Source organism: Erythrolamprus reginae, chromosome 9, assembly GCF_031021105.1.
Source record: "Erythrolamprus reginae isolate rEryReg1 chromosome 9, rEryReg1.hap1, whole genome shotgun sequence".
NCBI lineage: Eukaryota > Metazoa > Chordata > Lepidosauria > Squamata > Dipsadidae > Erythrolamprus > Erythrolamprus reginae.
The window spans coordinates 53,469,379-53,489,536 of NC_091958.1; the positions used below are offsets into that span (position 1 = coordinate 53,469,379).

At 43.0% G+C, this 20,158-nt stretch overlaps 1 protein-coding gene across 1 annotated transcript in view; it reads right to left on the minus strand.

Annotated features, from left to right (window-relative positions):
* Positions 1-19,499, minus strand: part of FOXK1 (forkhead box K1) — a 76,003-nt gene extending 56,504 nt beyond the window's left edge. The window contains 1 exon segment of the mRNA XM_070761312.1: positions 18,959-19,499. Within this exon segment, the coding sequence (XP_070617413.1) occupies positions 18,959-19,434 (476 nt within the window). The 5' untranslated portion in view covers positions 19,435-19,499.
* Between the last annotated feature and the right edge of the window lie 659 nt (positions 19,500-20,158).

A 20,158-nucleotide genomic window follows, 5' to 3' on the forward strand; every position in this document is an offset into this window, starting at 1 on the left:
TACTATCATCTAGATGTATCTTTTTATCTATATTCTATCATCTATATCTATTTTCTATCATCTCTTTCTTTCTCTCTCTCTCCTATATCTGTCTGTCTGTCTGTCTATCTATCTATCATCTACCTACCTACCTACCTTCTATCATCTCTATCTACCTACCTACCTACCTACCTGTCTACTATCATCTATATGTATCTTTTTATCTATCTTCTATATCTATTTTCTATCATCTCTCTTTCTCTCTCTCTCTTCTATATCTGTCTGTCTGTCTATCTATCTATCATCTACCTACCTACCTACCTACCTATCTACTATCATCTATATGTATCTTTTTATCTATCATCTATCATCTATATCTATCTTCTATCATCTCCCTTTCTTTCTTTCTTTCTCTCTCTCTCTTCTATATCTGTCTGTCTGTCTGTCTATCTATCATCTACCTACCTACCTACCTACCTTCTATCATCTCTATCTACCTACCTACCTACCTACCTACCTGTCTACTATCATCTATATGTATCTTTTTATCTATCTTCTATATCTATTTTCTATCATCTCTCTTTCTCTCTCTCTCTTCTATATCTGTCTGTCTGTCTATCTATCTATCATCTACCTACCTACCTACCTATCTACTATCATCTATATGTATCTTTTTATCTATCATCTATCATCTATATCTATCTTCTATCATCTCCCTTTCTTTCTTTCTTTCTTTCTTTCTTTCTCTCTCTCTTCTATATCTGTCTGTCTGTCTGTCTGTCTGTCTATCTATCATCTACCTACCTACCTACCTTCTCTCTCTCTCTTCTGCCAACTATCTGTTTGTCCAAATTCCTACAAGATTTCTACTTATCCCCTCCCTTCCCATTGGCGGACAGCAAAGAGGCTTAAAGGCAGGTTACCAGGGGCCCAAAATCCCTCCTTTGGTTGCCAGGCTCTCTGCTCCATGAAGGAAACCACACTTACAAAGCCCTTAAAGCCCCCCCCCATCTTTACCAAAGGCCTTTTTGTACCCGTTCTCTCCTTCTGTCACGCTCGACAAACTTTAATAAACATTTCCGTTTAAAAAGATCAAGCGAGCTTCTTTTGGGGGCTCTCCATTTATACGAAGGTCGCCCAGAAAGTAATGCACCACATTTTTTTTCTCAGCCTAATCTGAAGTTAGTTGGGGAAAAGATCAAAAGCAACATGAAAAAATATTATTTTACTGAAAGAGTCATAGATGCTTGGAACAAACTTCCAGCAGACGTGGTAGATAAATCCACAGTAACTGAATTTAAACATGCCTGGGATAAACATAGATCCATCCTAAGATAAAATACAGGAAATAGTATAAGGGCAGACTAGATGCACTAGGAGGTCTTTTTCTGCCGTCAATCTTCTATGTTTCTAGGTAAACCCAACCACTGTACTTTGGTGTTTCCTTTGAGTAGACTTCCTTAGCACGAGGTTGGTAAGAGAATGGTGAGATACTAAGCTTAAAAGAGCTGGTTAGAGTGCAGCACTGCAGGCTACTTTGGCTAATTGCTAGCTGTAGTTCAACAGTTCAAATCTCACCACCGGCTCAAGGTCAACTCAACCTTCCATCCTTCCAAGGTGGGTCAAATGAGGACCCAGATTGTTGGGGGCAAATATGCTGAATTCTATAAACCGCTTAGAGAGGGCTGTAAAAGCACTATGGATCGGTGTATAAGTCTAAATGCTAAATGCTATTGCTAAAAACCAAGCCACAGGATCAAAACATTGCGCAATCATGTGTTTCTTTCTGTGTGAATCTAGCTACGGTGTTTTGGAAGTCGTGGCTATCAGGCTTATATGCGCAATCAGGAAGTCATGCTTTATTTCAAGTAATTGTGGTTAAAAAGAAAACCAAGGTTATCAGATTTTGGATCTTGATCTTAACTTGTTGTGGAGCCTGTTTGCTCGTACCTACTATTTTTTTGTGACAGACGTTATGGTTTCATTTACTGCAATTTCCCCGCTCAAATGAAGCACAGAAACAACACAGAATTTAAAAGCCACACCACACCACAGAGGTGGTTTATCTATGACAATCATTAAGTGTTGTACCTCACAATTCTTGACAATTGTCTCTTTTTCTTTTATGTCCACTCAGAGAGCATCTGCACCAAAGACAAATTCCTTGTGTGTCCAATCACACTTGGCCAATAAAGAATTCTATTCTATTCTATTCTATTCTATATTTTCTTTTATGCACACTGAGAGCATCTGCACCAAAGACAAATTCCTTGTGTGTCCAATCACACTTGGCCAATAAAGAATTCTATTCTATTCTATTCTATTCTATTTTCTTTTATGCACACTGAGAGCATCTGCACCAAAGACAAATTCCTTGTGTGTCCAATCACACTTGGCCAATAAAGAATTCTATTCTATTCTATATTTTCTTTTATGCACACTGAGAGCATCTGCACCAAAGACAAATTCCTTGTGTGTCCAGTCACACTTGGCTAATAAAGAATTCTATTCTATTCTATTCTATTCGCTTGGTTTGAGCATCAAAGTTGCTCATACGACACCGAGTCAAGCTGCTGCCACAATTTTTGTAAAATTCGTAACACTGATTGGAAATTGGGACCAAGGTTATCGCCTCTTGCCAGTCATAATCATATCCACCTCAACCCACTAGAGTGGCGAGAGACGAAGGTTGTGGATCCTGTCCCTTAAGGAGATACATCTGATAGGACCCAGAAGAAGGGCCTTCTTCATGGTGGCTCCCTCCCTTTGGAACATCCGCCCCGAGTCTACGGAGAGGGGCGGCATACAAATCTAATAAAGAAATAGAAACATAGAAGACTGACGGCAGAAAAAGACCTCATGGTCCATCTAGTCTGCCCTTATACTATTTTTTGTATTTTATCTTAGGATGGATCTATGTTCATCCCAGGCATGTTTAAATTCAGTTACTGTGGATTTACCAACCACGTCTGCTGGAAGTTTGTTCCAAGCAACTACTACTGTTTCAGTAAAATAATATTTTCTCATGTTGCTTTTGATTGATAAATAAATAAATAAATAAATAAATAAACAAATAAACAGACATCATCCCTCAGAAATTAGAGTAGCCCTCATTTTGACAATCTTTTGGAAAGCCCCAAAAACGTGATTTGGCCAGTATGCCCGGAGAACCCAGAATATGAAGAAATGGCTTGTTTTTGCTGTGTGCTATCGCCCTGATGGGTGGTTGGTTGGTTATTATTTATTGTTCATTTTTACTTTTTTGTATTTTGTGTTTTCTTACTGTTTGCAAGCTGATCAAGTTGCTGTGAGCAGGTGGCTGTATCAATTCTCCAAATAAATAAACAAAATGATTTTTTCCCAAGACACCATGATGTTACTCTGTAGCCTCTTCCTTCCAACCTGACCTTGGTTTGCTTTTAAAAATGTCTGTGGCTTCCAACAACCCAGAAAAGCTTGCTGTTAGATTGTGTGTATGTGTGTGTGTTGTTAACAGTGGAAGCAACCCTTGATCTTGGTTTGCTGCAAATGTCTGTGTAGCCTCCATCTCAAAACAGCTCTCGCTTACAGCAAGAAAACTAATATAAACTTTGGAGTAGCTTGATATTGTGAGAAATGGACAATCTGTGGACGAATCCTGCCCTCGCTTATTCCACCAATGAAACAAGTCGGTGTCCATGTGTGAACGGTCTCCAGGGATGAGAATTTCAGATTAATGAATAGAGTAGAATTGAGTAGAGTAGAGCAGAGTAGAGTAGAATAGAATAGAATAGAATAGAATCTTTATTGGCCAAGTGTGATTGGACACACATAGAATTTGTCTTTGGTGCAGATGCTCTCAGTGTACATAAAAGAAAAGATACACTTGTCTGGAATCAGAGTAGAGTAGAGTAGAATAGAATAGATTAGAATTCTTTATTGGCCAAGTGTGATTGGACACACAAAGAAATTGTCTTTGGTGCAGATGCTCTCAATGTATACAAAATAAAATACAGTGGTACCTCTACCTAAGAACGCCTCTACTTACGAACATTTCTAGATAGGAACTGGGTATTCAAGATTTTTTTGCCATTTTCCACTTACAAACCCGAGCCTCCGAAACTGTAACCGGAAAAGGCGGGGAGAAGCCGCTGTGGGGCCTCTCTAGGAATCTCCTGGGAGGAAACAGGGCTTGGAAAAGGTGGGGAGAAGCCTCCTTGGGGCCTCTCTAGGAATCTCCTAGGACGAAAAAGGGCCGGAAAAGGCAGGGAGAAGCCGCTGTGGGGCCTCTCTAGGAATCTCCTGGGAGGAAACAGGGCCGGAAAAGGCGGGGAGAAGCCACCTTGGGGCCTCTCTAGGAATCTCCTAGGAGGACATAGAGCTGGAAAAGGCAGAGAGAAGCCTCTGTGGGGCCTCTCTAGGAATCTCCTGGGAGGAAACAGGGCCAGAAAAGGCAGGGAGAAGCCTCCTTGGGGCCTCTCTAGGAATCTCTTGGAGGAAACAGGGCCGGAAAAGGCGGAGAGAAGCCTCCTTGGGGCCTCTCTAGGAATCTCCTAGGAGGAAACAGTGCCGGAAAAAGGGGGGAGAAGCCTACTTGGGGCCTCTCTAGGAATCTCCTAGGAGGAAACAGGGCCGGAAAAGGGGGGAGAAGCCTCCTTGGGGCCTCTCTAGGAATCTCCTGGGAGGAAACAGGGCCTCCACCCTCCCTGTGGTTTCCCCAATCGCACACGTTATTTGCTTTTACATTGATTCCTATGGGAAAAATTGCTTCTTCTTACAAACTTGTCTACTTAAGAACCTGGTCACGGAACGAATTAAGTTTGTAAAGTAGAGGCACCACTGTATACATTTAATGAAGAGGATTCGAGGCACCATCGCTCTTCTATCTCTTGCTGCTTTCCCCCCCTTCCTGTTCTCGAGGAAACCACTCACCATAATAGTTGCTTTCACTCTAGGGCCCTTCCTTGGAGCAATTTCGCATGTTGTTATTCTTTTTTTTTTGGTGAATATTTTTGTTCGTTCTGCTCATTTGCAAAAGCAAATGTACAGAACCCCTGGACGACAACACAGCTGTGAAACCTGAGCCCTACCGACCCGAGATTTATGTCGCTGAGAAATAGAAACTTGGCCAGGCTGTTTATATGTATTTTCCAACACACAAGGAGGGAATATAGAAATGCCACAAACCTTTTTTTTAAAATTAAGATTCAGATATATGAGGTTTTGTTAGTGTTAGACTTCAATTGCAGGGATTCACATTATTATTATTATGATTATTATTATTATTATGATTATTATTAATTAGATTTGTATGCCGCCCCTCTCCGTAGACTCAAGGCGGCTCACAACAGTGATAAAGAACAATATGTATTGACAAATCTAATAATTCAAAATCTAAAATAACACTTGTACATTTAAAAAATCTAAAAGCAAGGAACCCCAATATAAAAAACATACATACAGTCATATCATGCACTAAAACTACATAGGCAGGGGGAGATGTCTCAGTTTTATTTATTATTTATTGATTAGATTTGTATGCCACCCCTTTCCGTAGACTCGGGGCGGCTCACAACACAATAAAAACAGTTTATAACAAATCTAATAATTTACAATATAAAATATTTTTAAAAACCCATTATTAAACAGACATACACACAAGCATACCGTACATAAATTGTATAGGTCCGGGGGAGATATCTCAGTTCCCCCATGCCTGACGACAAAGGTGGGTTTTAAGGAGTTTGCGAAAGGCGAGGAGGGTGGGGCCGTTCTAATCTCTGGGGGGGAGCTGGTTCCAGAGGGTCGGGGCTGCCACATAGAAGGCTCTTCCCCTGGGTCCCGCCAGACGACATTGTTTAGTCGACGGAACCCAGAGAAGGCCCACTCTGTGGGGCCTAACTGGTCGCTGGGATTCATGCGGCAGAAGGCGGTTCCGCAGATATCCTGTTTGGGTGCCATGAAGGGCTTTAAAGGTCATGACCAACACTTTGAATTGTGACCGGAAACTGATCGGCAACCAATGCAGACTGCGGAGTGTTGGAGTAACATGGGCATATTTGGGAAAGCCCATGATTGCTCTCGCAGCTGCATTCTGCACGATGTGAAGTTTCCGAACACTCTTCATGTAGAGAGCGTTACAGTAGTCGAACCTCGAGGTGATGAGCGCATGAGCGACTATGAGCAATGACTCCCGGTCCAAATAGGGCCGCAACTGGTGCACCAGGTGAACCTGGGCAAATGCCCCTCTCGCCACAGCTGAAAGATGTTTCTCTAATGTGAGCTGTGGATTGAGGAGGACAACTGCGGCTAGCAAGGTCATAAAAAGAGTGAGATTCTCCCTTAACAAATGTCTCACTTAACAACAGGCTCCATGGGGCTCCATTGTAGCCGTAGGTCAAGGACCTATAGCAGTGATGGCGAACCTATGGCACGGGGGCCATAGGTGGCACGTGGAGCCATATCTGCTGACACTTGAGTCGTTGTCCTAGCTCAGCTCCAACGTGCATGTGTGTGCTGGCCATGTGATTTTTGGCTCGCACAGAGGTTCTGGGAGGGCGTTTTTGACTTCCAGAGAGCCTCCAGGGCAGGGGTGGGCAATTAATTTTGCCATGGGGCCGCATGAGAAATTGGGACGGTTTTAGAGGGCTGGACTAATATAATTAACTCAGTTCTCCCCAATACTGTATATAGTATACATATGCTATCTATCAGAGCACTAGTAGCTGCTGCAGGGGACAGGGGAGGTAGCACGTGGTATCTATGTACCACTCCTGTACTGCTCACAGGGGATTTTTTTTCGGCGCTGACCACTCTAAAGACCCAGACCCTGGCCTGACCTAAACACCCAGACCCACTCTACAGATGTCTAACTGTTTGCTTTACAGCAACACAACGCACCACAGTCACTGCGCTGGAGTGTTTGCGTGGTTTCTGTGCTCGACCACTTTTTCTTTCTTTCTTTCTTTCTTTCTATCATCTGTCTGTCTGTCTGTCTGTCTGTCTGTCTGTCTGTCTGTCTGTCTGTCTGTCTATCTATCATCTATCTATCTATCTATCTATCTATCTATCTATCTATCTATCTATCTATCTATCTTATCTATCTATCATCTATCTATCTATCTATCTATCTATCTATCTATCTATCTATCTATCTATCTATCTATCTATCTATCTATCTATCTATCTCTAGCCTTCTCTGTGGCGGCCCCGGCCCTCTGGAATCAACTCCCCCGGGAGATTGGAACTGCCCCCACCCTCCTTGTCTTTCGTAAACTACTCAAGACCCATCTATACCGCCAGGCATGGGGGAGTTGAGACACCTTTCCCCCAGGTTCTTTATATTTTATGTTTGGTATGTATGTGTTGTTTGGTTTTTAAATATGATAGGGTTTTATATGCTTCTTTTTAAATATTAGATTTGTTTCGCTATAATATTGTTTTTTATTATTGTTGTGAGCCGCCCCGAGTCTTCGGAGAGGGGCGGCAAATAAATTATTATTATTATTATTATTATTATTATTACAGTATTATTATTATATCTATCTATCTATCTATCTATCTATCTATCATCTCTCTATCAATCACCATCTATCTATCTATCTATCTATCTATCTATCTATCTATCTATCTATCTATCATCTCTCTATCAATCACCATCTATCTATCTATCTATCTATCTATCTATCTATCTATCTATCATATATCTCTCTCATTCTCTCTCTCTTACCTATCTCTATCATCCATCCATCCATCCATCTATCATGTTTTCCCCTAAATAAGACATCCCCTGATAATAAGCCCAATCAGCTTAGAAGGCAACAAAGCCAAGTGCTTATTTCAGGGTTCAAAATAATACAAGGCATGGTCTTATTTTCAAGGAAACATGTAGAATCTCTCTTTTCCCACTTGTTCCTACAACCATGTTGCTTGTACCTTTCAATTATATTGTTTCTCATTTGTTTCCCAGTACGATTTGATAGCTTATTAGTAACCTTGACTTATCGCTAAGCGTTGTATCTTTTTATTCTTGATGAATTTATTTTATTCTCTTTATGCACACTGAGAGCATAGACACCAAAGTCAAATTCCTTTTGGGTCCACTTGGCCGATAAAGAATTCTGTTCTATTCTATTCTATTTCCGTCTATCTACTAACACAAAAAACGGACAAATATTCCAGCTGCTTTTTTCCTTTCTTTCCACCCTGCCAAAAATCCCGTGTAAAACTTCTGCGGAACGGAATTTTTAAACACAGCCATATGCAGAAAATATATATATATATACCATGGAGCTATAACAGGCATGTGGAATTTCCTTTCCTGTAGAGTTTTTCCCCCCACCTCCTGGGGAATTTGTGACCAGAAACATATATAGGACGGTTTCTGCAAGCAGAAAATAATAATAATAATTATCATCACCCAGAAGTAATTATATCCATGTGCTGGGCCAGATCTAAACAACTTTCAAGTTTAGCCTTGAAAGGAAAATGCGCAACAGGTTTGAGGCCTGGCTGTGAGCAAAGCACCAGACAGCAAGGAACACGGGAAATGTTTGTTTACCTGCGAGAAAACACAGGGCAAATTCCATTTAAAGGGGGGGGGGGAGAGAAGAAAGCAATCAAACAAGAAGGGGTAGGAAACATTGCATCATCAGCTTTACAAAACTGGAAAGGGAGGAGTCTGGGGTTTATTTACTCTGATCATAAACAGCACCGAGAAAAGCTAATTTCCCTCCTCCCTTCGGCAGAATTATTCTCCGCAGCCAAGAAATCAGGAAACCAAACAAAAACTCATGATTGCTTTTTTTTAAAAAAAAATTCTTTGCAAGTTAAAATTAAAAGGCGTTGCTTTTTTTTTTTTTTTAATTCTTTGCAAGTTAAAATGGAAAGGCATTGCTTTTTAAAAATTTCTCTGCAAGTTAGAAGGCAGGGCTTTTTTTAAAAAATGTCTTTGCAAGTTAAAATTAAAAAGCACTGCTTTTTAAAAAATGTCTTTGCAAGTTAAAATAAAAAGGCAACGCTTTTAAAAAAAATGTCTTCGCAAGTTAAAATAAGAGGCACAATTTCTTTGCCGATTTAAACGAAAGGCGTTGCTTTTTTTTATATGTTCTTGACAAATTGAAATAAAAGGCAGGGCTTCCCAAACTTTTCCCCCTTCGTTATGGAAACTTAACCAAAAGCCCTTTATACTTTTTGTGCTCCTGTTGTGATGGATGATGGGCTATGTGTGCCCCTTACTCAAAGGGGAAGGGGAAAATGTATATATATATTCCAATCTTGCATAATTTACCCAGGTGTGGAAAACACAGTTACAAGCGTTAGTTGCTTGGGCACTTTTAAAAATAAATCAATCACAGAAAGACAAGTTGGCGTTCCCAGCCTCTTAATTTGGCACCCGTTGCAATTTTAGAGGAGAGAGAGGAAGTTAATTCAGGGGGCACAGAAGCCATGGGCATTTGCAAAGCAGGAAGAGGGAAAAACGAAAAAAAGAATCAGCCATGTTTTGCAAGGATAAATTAATTGCCCTGATTAAGAGTCCCAGATATTTTTTTTCTGCAAAACAAAACAAAAAATTGGAAGCTCAGATTAGATGGGGCGGAGGAAGCAAGGACAGAGACCAAATACCAAACTGCAAGAAAACAGCTTGCAATTATGTAACTTTATTTTAATTTTTATTTTTTGAAGAAAAAAAAAAAGAAAACAGAGCAAAGATTCATTGGAAAGCTGATAAAAACAAAAAACCCAGCCAGACTGTAGGTTTCAAGTCTGAAAAGCTGCCGTTTTATTGGCCATGTTTATTTGTTTTTACAATAAATGTAGCCTTTTTTTGGTGCTTTATTTATTATTTTGTTGCTTGTATGTACAGTGAGACAAAATTCCTGATGTGTCCAATCACACCTAGCCAATTAAAAAAATATTCTATTTTATTCCATTTTATCTATTTACCAAACTTCTACACTGCCACCACAATTCTTTCCACATTTATTTTATGTCTTTAACAAATTTCTACACGTCTATCAAACTTCAGGTCCTAATCTTTCCATCTTTTTTTTTAAAAGAAAACTATAAATGTATTTTTGTTATGTGTGTTTTACTTATTACTTTGTTGCTTGTATGCACCAGAGATAAATTGCTTGTGTGTCCAATCACAGCTGATAAATATTATATTCTATTCTATTCTATCCTATTCACCAAATTTCTACACTCCTCGCCATATCTGTGTGCATTTAACTCATCTTTTCCCTATTCTTTCCACATTTATTTTCATTTTATGTACAGTATTTAAAATATTTGTAGGCTGCCTATCACATTTCAGTGCCCATTCTATCCATGTTTATTTTCTTATGATCATAAATGTGTTTTTTTACAAGTATGTTTTATTTATTACTTTGTTGCTCGTATGTATACTGGGAGATAAATTCCTTGTGTGTCCAATCACAGCTGGCCAATAAAGACTATTCCATTCTGTTTTATTCTGTTTTTCTCTATTTATCACATTTCTACATTGCCCGCTACACTTGTGTGTGTCTAGTTTTCCCTTCTGTCCACTCTCTCATTTTTATTTTATTTATGTAGCAACTTTTCATACTGCCCATCACACCTGCGTATATCTGGGCCACCTACTCCTTGTTCTTTCTGTCTTTATTCTTTGTTATTTATTTGGAAAATCTCTCCATCTACATTTCTCCATCTTCCCATCACATTTGTGTCTGGTCAATCTTCTGTTTATTATTTCCATGTTTGTTTTTATTTCATTTAGCAGATGTTTTTATATAATGCCTATCAGACTGGGCTATGGGACAATAAATTCGATTGCAGAAACGATGCATAAAGCTAGGAGAAATGAATTTATCTTATAACCAATGGCGAAGGTCTCGTCTGCTGATCACCAATTCCAATTATTCCGGGTAAGGCAAAAAAATGTGGATACATTATTGGGAAGACAAGCTCGGCCCAAACTTCTCTTTCATTGCTTCTTTGCAAAAATAGCAATCATCCCTTGGAAAATTATTTTAGGAGTGGTAGAGGTTAGCAAACTCTTGGGGATTATACTGCTTCCTTTCTCTGTTGCCAAAGCACACACGATTGTGATACACAAAATACATGCACACACCCTCCAGGTTTCCCTGTGTTGTGGTTAGCTCTGGCCCAGCTCCTGCCCCAAGGACTGTGGATGTGGGGGAGACATCCACATGCTGCAGGCCTGTTTTGCCCCCGGTGGAATCTGATGATGAAGGCTCCTCTGACCAAGAAGACATGAGTGACAGGGAGGAGGAGAGTGGGGCAGACAGCTCAGAAGGAGATCAATTATCTCTCTCCTTCTTGGATTCAGAACAAGAGTTAATGATACAGCCACGCATGCGGAGAGCGATGCATAGGCAGCAACAACTGAGAGATTATTATCAAAGAAAACGAGGCCACCTGTGGTTGGGTGGGGCTGTGGTTATTAGTGAGGCTGCTATAAAGAGCAGCCTGTGGGTTTGGCCATTGTGGAGGATTATCTGATCGTTGTGTTTCATGACTGCGTTACTGACTTTGACCTTTGTGTGCTTATTTTTCCCTGCTTTGAAATTAAACCAGAGCAAAGTGTGTTTCACTTTGTGAAAGAAGAAGGACTGTGAATTACCTCACAGCTGCAAGCTAAGTATCACAGGACTGAGAAGGGACTTATACAAATTACCAGTTTGTTTGGAGACGAGTGCTCTTTGCTATCCCAAAAGAGGGCTTGGTTTAAGTGAATTTTCATTATAAAGAACATTGTTTTGAATTTTCAAACGTGTGTGTGTGTCTGAAATTTGTACCTGTGAATTTTTGGGAGGATTCTACCAGAGAGCCCGACAGAACACCCTGGAACTGAGTTTGAAACCACACTGTGCCCCTGTGAACACACTACAACTATCAGAACTTTTAATGACGTCCCAAAAGAAGCCAACAGGCTGGGCTGACATGTTTCATCCTTAAATTGTAGTTTGCTTAATTGGACAACTCACTCCTCACTGGACAGTGTACTCACCCATGCCAAGCCATAAACCATGGTTTGCCAATGACCAAGCCAAGCAAGCCTCACTTTTCTGCAGCCATTCATGGGAACGGGATTTGTTTATCTCTGTTTATACCTTAAGCTTAAGGAGCAATACTGCATCCATCATATGGTTGATTCATCCTGATTTTTTCCCCCCAATGTCACTTTATCTGCCCAAAATGTATTTATGGGATCCAGCTGTTTGCTCCTTATCAGGGTGGGGAATTCTTGCTTCCATTCTTACAAACCAAAATCCCCTCAAGGAATTTCCAAACATGGATTATTTCATACCCAAATAGCAGAAAACTCTGCTTTTAAAAAAATGTAATTTAATGGTAATATATACTGCTCAAAGAAATGAAGGGAACACTTAAACAATACAACTCCAAGTCAATCAAACTCTTGTGAAATCAAACTGTTCACAACACTAATTGACAATCAATTTCACATGTTGCCAGCACATGCAACTTTGTACAGAACAAAGTATTCAACAAAAATATTTCATTCATTCAGATCTAGGATGTGTTCTTTGAGTGTTCCCTTTATTTTTTTTGAGCAGTGTATTTAATTGCAATCCATCAAATTAAATATATTTAATTACTATCTGTTTGGACCACAGAGGCACAACTGCTTCTCTTCAGTACTGTACAAGAATTCCTACCCAAGTCCTTCTTACACACCTGGGTCACTTTTTTTTACACACGTATTCCCCATCCTGGGGTCACTTGATGGCTTTTGTCAACAACAAAAACACCCTTCACTTTCTCACCCATATTGGTGTTTTACCAGGAAGAAGATATATGTTCACACAACTCCTTGTTCCAATTCAGACAAGCTCCATTCATCATGGTTTGTTGCCCGAACCACAACGAGTTGGGTTCGTGCAATAGGCAAATAATAATAATAGTAGTAATAATAATAATAATAATAATAACAACAGTAAAAATAATAATAATAATAAAGTAGTAACAACAATAGCAATATTTTTTATTATTACTATTTATTACTATTATTAATAATAATAACAACAAAAATAACAATAATAATTCCCCAGCAAAGAATCGGATGATTTACAATTTCACTTCACCTTCATCACCCTCATCTTTATCACCTGTCGCTTTCAATAATGAACTTTGGGGTCTAAAAACCCCAATTTAAAGAACCACTCATACATACATGGTATGCTTGTATGTATGAGTGGTTCTTTAAATTGGGGTTTTAAAGATTTTTTTTTAATATTAGATTTGTTTACATTGTCTTTTTATATTGTTGTTAGCCGCCCCGAGTCTTCGGAGAGGGGCGGCATACAAATCTAATAAATACAAATACAAATACTTTGTGCTTTTCAAAAAGTCCTTTCTACCCCATTTCCGTAGCCTAAAGGACAAGGACTGGCTTTATTTGTTTGGTTGTTCGCCTTTATTTCTGTGCCAAAGTTTCTCAACTTTGGCAGCTTGGAAGAGATGTTGGACTTCAACTCCCAGAATTCCCCAGCCGTCCCCTGAGATGGTGGGAAGAACAGAGCCAAATGTTTGAAATTCACTTCCTGCCCTAACTGAGGGCTTCTTTCTTTTTATTATTGTCAGGCCCAAACTTTGCAGAATAACAACGCCAATTTTTTACACATTGTTTTGATGGCTTTCTATTTCCTTTAGAAGGAAGATCAACATTCCTTCGAAGAAACATTTCTGCAAGAGAACAAGCAGGCTCAGATGGCACCATTTCAAGGCTGAGCTACAAATATTCTCCTTTATGGGCATTCCTTCCACCACCACCCTCTTAAAATTGAAAACAAACAAAATTTCGTCTCTTGGGATTCCTCCTTGACTGCAAAGGTTGACGCCTCTCTCATTCTCACAATTGTCACTTTAAATACTTCCCCTCCTTAAAACACTCCTTCATTTATTAGTTCCCATATTACAGGGTCATAATTAGCTTTCGGGGACCACCCACACCAAATCTTTTTGAAATTCCGGTGGTTCTGCTCTGAAACACTCCAATGCTTTTTACTGAGATCTAGATATGTAGCAGCAAATTACTTATTTGTTTATTAATTATTATTTATTTATTAAACTGATCAGGAAAGACTTCATGAACTCAATCTGTAGAGTCTGGAGGACAGAAGGGAAAGGGGGGATACGATCGAAACCTTTAAATATGTTAAAGGGTTAAAATAAGGTTCACGAGGGAAGTGTTTTTAATAGGAAAGTGAACCCAAGAACAAGGGGGCTCCATCTGAGGTTAGTTGGGGGAAAGATCAGAAGCAACGTGAGAAAATATTATTTGACTGAAAGAGTCGTAGATGCTTGGAGCAAACGTCCAGCAGATATGGTTGGTAAATCCACAGGAACTGAATTTAAACATGCCTGGGATAAACATAGATCCAGATAAAATACAGGAAATGGTATAAGGGCAGACTAGATGGACCATGAGGTCTTTTTCTGCCGTCAATCTTCTATGTTTCTAATTTTATATGCTACCAACTCCCGAGGGATTCCGGGCAGCTTATTTATTAATTAATTAATTAAATTTATAACTGCTCAACCTCCAAACCAAGTTACCTTCTGCTTAGAACAGAGGGCTGTTGTACCCTTGGCAAACTTGAAAAGTTGTGGACTTCAACTCCCAGAATTCTCCAGCCAGCAATTTTAAAGTCCACAAGTCTTTAAAAGTTACAGAGGTTGTACACTCCTTCTTTTGAAAACAAGTACTGTACTGTACTGTATAATTTTAATCGGAATGATTAAAGATTCCAAATGAATCTTATTATATACACGAACAACAGCAAAAAAATATCCAAGATTGTTCCAGGTTTTGCATGATAACGACCAAAACAAATATCAACAAAGGATTTCTCACAACATGTGCAAGTTGTGTTTTGTTGTGTCCTTCGTCGAATTCGGCAGTGGCGAAGGTACCAGATTAATAGCAGAAATCCCCCCCCCCCGAAACAAAACCCCCCTCCACCCAGCCCTTAACACAACTGCTGCTCCGGAAAACCACTTCCGACAACTTTGCCAAGAAAAGTTATAGGGAGTGGGGCCCAAAGGACAACAACAACAGAACAAGCAAAACACAGCGTGCTCTTGTGCTTTTTTCACAACCAGGGATAGCGAAACAAGAGCTGAGAGAAAGGGTAGCAAGATACCAGGATTCATAGAAACATAGAAGATTGACGGCAGAAAAAGGTCCATCTAGTCTGCCCTTATACTATTTCCTGTATTTTATCTTAGGATGGATACCGGATATGTTTATCCCAGGCATGTTTAAATCCAATTACTGTGGATTTGCTAACCACGTCTGCTGGAAGTTTGTTCCAAACATCTACTATTCTTTGAGTAAAATAATATTTTCTCACATTGCTTCTGATATTTCCCACAACTAACCTCCCCTTCCCTCCTGAACCTTATTTAACCCTTTAACCTATTTAAATGTTTCGATCATGTCCCCCCTTTTCCCTTCTGTCCTCCAGACTCTACAGATTGAGTTCATGAAGTCTTTCCTGATCAGTTTTATGCTTAAGATCTTCCACCATTTTTGTAGCCCTGTCTTTGGACCCGTTCAATTTTATCGATACCTTTTTGTAGGTGAGGTCTCCAGAACTGGACACAGTATTATTCCAAATGGAGCCTCACCAGTGCTCTATGCAGCGGGATCACAATCTCCCTCTTCCTGCTTGTTCTACCTCTAGCTATGCAGCCAAGCATTCTACTCGCCTTTCCTACCGCCTGACCGCACTGTTTCACCCATTTTATATAGATTGAGTTCCTTTTCCTGATAAGTTTTATGCTTAAGTCCTTCCACCAGTTTTGTAGACCATATTTGGACCCGTTCAATTTGATCAATCTCTAATTGTAGGCCAGGTCTCCAATTCTGGTATTCTGGTATTATATCCCCCAACATTTCTCCCTTAGACTCTCCATGATTGACCTCTCCAGGTTCCTAAGAGGCCAGTAAGGGGCGTACATAAGTGCACTGGTGTGCCTTTCGTCCCCTGTCCAATTGTCTTTCCTTTCTTTCACCTATCTTATATATTCTCTTCCTTTCATATATCCTCTCCTCTAAGTTCACTTTCACCCTCTTTTATATTACCACATGTCTATTTTCTTCCTATGTATTTGTGTATTGGACAAATGAATGAATAAATAAATATAGAAACATAGAAGTCTGACAGCAGAAAAAGACCTCATGGCCCATCTAGTCTGCCCTTATACTATTTTCTGTATTTTATCTTAGGATGGATATACAGTATGTTTATCCCAGGCATGTTTAAATTCAGTTACTGTGGATTTATCTACCACGTCTGCTGGAAGTTTGTTCCAAGGATCTACTACTCTTTCAGTAAAATAATATTTTCTCATGTTGCTTTTGATCTTTCCCCCAACTTCAGATTGTGTCCCCTTGTCCTTGTGTTCACTTTCCTATTAAAAACACTTCCCTCCTGGACCTTATTTAACCCTTTAACATATTTAAATGTTTCAGTCGTGTCCCCCCTTTTCCTTCTGTCCTCCAGACTATACAGATGGAGTTCATTAAGTCTTTCCTGATACGTTTTATGCTTAAGACCTTCCACCATTCTTGTAGCTTGTCTTTGGACCCGTTCAATTTTGTCAATCTCTTTTTGTAGGTGAGGTCTCCAGAACTGAACACAGTATTCCAAATGGGGTCTCACCAGCATTCTATATAGCGGGATCATAATCTCCCTCTTCCTGCTTGTTATACCTCTAGCTATGCAGCCAAGCATCCTATAAAGCACACACAATTCTTGTGGCCCTAAGGAGCAATGTAGAGCCGAGTTAAATTCAGTTATCATAGATTTCCCCGTTTCCCCAGCCCCCATTCCCATTCTGGAAACACCACTGGTTGCTTTCACACCTCTCACAAAGCTGAATTGTGGATTTGTTTGCTTTTTGGTTGGGCTGGCTGTTTATTCATTAAGCTGCTTAGCTCCCTGTCCAGTTTCCAGTATCGGCCGCAATCTGTGCAATTTTCCACCACGCTTGTTGCTACTTGAGATGGTCAAGAGGGACTTGTGTCCTGGCCTAAGGACCCCCAAGGCAGGATTTTCCACCTGGTGTGTGTGTGTTTGTCTGGACTCCCCACCTTTCTCCTCTTTCTTTCTTAAATAGAGCTGAGATAGTGGGGGGCAGGAAGGAGAAAACGTGGAGCCCCCCTGCTCAGCAGGATGGTCCTCTCCAACATCTAATTTATTCGGATAATTCGTTAAATGATAACGGACAGGAGGAATAACTCCAAGAATGGGAAAAGTTCCCAACAATTGGGGGTGGGTGGGTTTGGTGTGGGGAGGAAGTTTCTCCAGTCCATCAAAGCTTCCCCACTTGTCAAAAAGATCTCCCCTCTTATTTCCCCCCCTTTTCTAAGCTAGCTCCTAGGCCAGGAAACCTTCCTTCCTTCCTCCCTTTTTCTTTCTTTCTTTCCTTCCTTCCTTTCTCTTTCTTTTGTTTCCTTTTTCTTTCTTTTCTTCCTCCCTTTCTCTTTTTTCTTTCTTTCTTTCTCTTCCTTCTTTCTCTTTCCTTTGTTTCTCTTTCGTTCTTTCCTTCCTTGCTTTTTCTTTCTTTCCTTCCTCCCCTTCTTTCTTTCTTTCTCTTCCTCCCTTCCTCTTTCCTTCTTTCTCTTTCCTTCTTTCCTTCCTTCCCTTTTCTTTTTTCCTTCCTTCCCCTTTCTTTCTTTCCTTCCATTTTCTCCTTCCTTCCTTCCTTTTATCCTCCCTCCTTTCTTTCCTTCCTTCCTTCTTTTTCTCTCTCTCCTCCTTCCTTCTTTCTTTCATTATCAAATTTATAAGCTGACCCTCGGATTCAGCGCAGCTCATGACAGTATCAGTAAATAGTGAAACATCTTCCAGATCGTCTCTGGTCAAGTAATCAATCTCTGGTTTTGCTCTCCACTATCAAAGCCTCCTTACCCCCCGCCCCCCAAGCCTTTTTAAAAGAGACCCCTGTTATGGGAGCCCACCTACCCTGTTGAACTGGCAGAAAAAGCCAGAACTGATCCCTTCTGACCACCTGCCATTGGTGTGTCTATCCACCAGGCCAGAGGTCTTCAAACTTGGCAACTTTTAAAGACTTGTGGACTTCAACTCCCAGGATTCTGGGAGTTGAAGTCCTCAAATCTTTAAAGTTGCCAGGTTTTGGGGGACCCCTGCACCAGGCCATTCCAAGCTTTGTACACCCCCTCCTCTATAGGGGTACGCACAACTCCCCCTGTGCCCTTAAGGGGGTGGCCCCAGGGAATTGGGTGAACCCCTCGCAATCCGGATCCCAGCCCTTTAGAGAAGCCTCTCTCAGGTGCCCCTCAAAATCTTGTCTACCCCCCTGCAAGGCAGGCCTCTTTCTCCTGGCCAGCCACCCCCCAAGTCAACCATGGATTCCTTGAGAGGGGCTCCCCCTTTTCAGGACTTCTCCTCTCCCCCGAAACTCAAAATCTTGCCTGCCCCCCTGCAAGGCAGGCCTGTAGTCAACCGTGGACTCCTTCCTTGAGAGGGGCACCCCGTTTTCAGAGGTTTCCCCTCTGCCCCCGAAAGGAACTCCATGCCCAGACTCCTCTCCAGCTTGTCTTGCAAATGCCCCCTCCCTTCCCACGACCTTACACCCCCCCCCCTTGCCAAGCTGTTCCCGGGCCCCCGAAGCGTGTTTGGGGGCTCCACCCGTTCTTTCCCCCTCAACCCCCACCTCCCCCAGTCCACGACTCCCATGAGCGCAAAGGAGCTCTTGTCAACAAACCATTGGGCTTCTGCCCCGACACGTGTCGGCCCCTCTCCCTCCCCCTTGGAACCGCCCACCCGCGCGCCTCCTCCTCCTGGTTCCCCCCCCCGCGCGCTCCCAGCTACATCTCCAACCCGGCCTGCGGCGGGCGCCACCGTGGCCACCAAACACCCCCCCCCCGCCCAACCAAGCCGCTCTTCCTCCTCTTCTTCTTCCTCCTTTTCCCCAACCGGGCCCGGCGGCGTCGGCAACTTACTGCGGGGGCAGCTGGAGGGGCGGCCCGCCCCGTCGCTGGAAGGCGCCGTCGACGAAGACGCCGTTCTTGCCGAGGCAGCGGAGGAAGAAATGGGGCGCGCGGAAGGCCAGCTCCAGGTGGCGTCGGGAGATGAAGCTGGAGTGGCCCATGTGCACGTCCACCGCCCCCTGCGAGGAGTTGCGCCCGATGCTGACCGCCGGCTGGCGCATCAGGAAGTCGAAGTCGCGGCCCTGCAGCTTGGCCAGCGGCGGCCCGCCGGAGGTGGAGGCCGAGAAGGAGGAAGAGGAGGCGGAGGAGGAAGAGGAGGAAGAAGAAGCAGCAGCAGCAGGAGCCGCGGGGATGAGCGGCAGCAGCAGCGGCGGAGGCGGCGGAGGCAGCGACTGGGGCGCGGCGGGGCTGTAAGGCGCCGAGCGCAGGGCCACCAAAGCGCCGGCCCCGCCGCTACCGCCGCGCCCGTCCTCGCCGACTTCAGCCATGTTCCCCGCCAGCCAGCGTGCGAGCCAGCCAGCCGACTCCCCCGGCGGCCTCCGGGGCGGAGCCGCGGCCGTGGGGGGAGCCGCCCCGCTGCCGTTTGCAGCCGCGCCGCCGCCGCTGCGCCCTGGCTTTGGCGAGGCTTGGGGGGACGTCGTTGCGCACGGGCTGGCGAGGAGGGGGCGGGCGGGGGGCGGGGGTCGACGGGGGGGTTGGGTAGAGGAGGGGGCGGCCCAGCTGGCACGCAGCTTGGCGGACCCCTCCCCGCGCCTGGGGAAGGAGGCCGGCGCTTGGAGAGGGCGGGTCCCCGCTGGGTGCGGGGAGGGTAGGTAAAGGATGGGCGTGTATGCGTTTCTTGGGTGTGTGTGGCCCGGGAGGAGGGGGCAGCGGGGGGGGAGGAGGGGGGGCAGGGAGGCGACCGCATGGCCGGGCAAAATAAACACGATCGGGCCGGGCACGGTTCTCCCCCTCCCCGGAGTGAAGCGCCCACTGGAACCCCACGGCTCAGGAGGGGCGAGGGGGCATTGTCCTTTTTCCACAGAGGGCGCGATTGTTGGTGGTCTTCTCCGGGGCTTTCTTGCGGGAGAGGGATGTGCTGCAAGATTTTGGGGAGGGGGGACGTTGCTGGGGTTTTGTGGGCTGGGGACCATGGGGGCTGTGGTCCTCCTGGCTTGAAATGTGTGTTCTGGGGAATCTTGGCCCCAGCGGGGTCTTGTGCCCCGCCGGGCG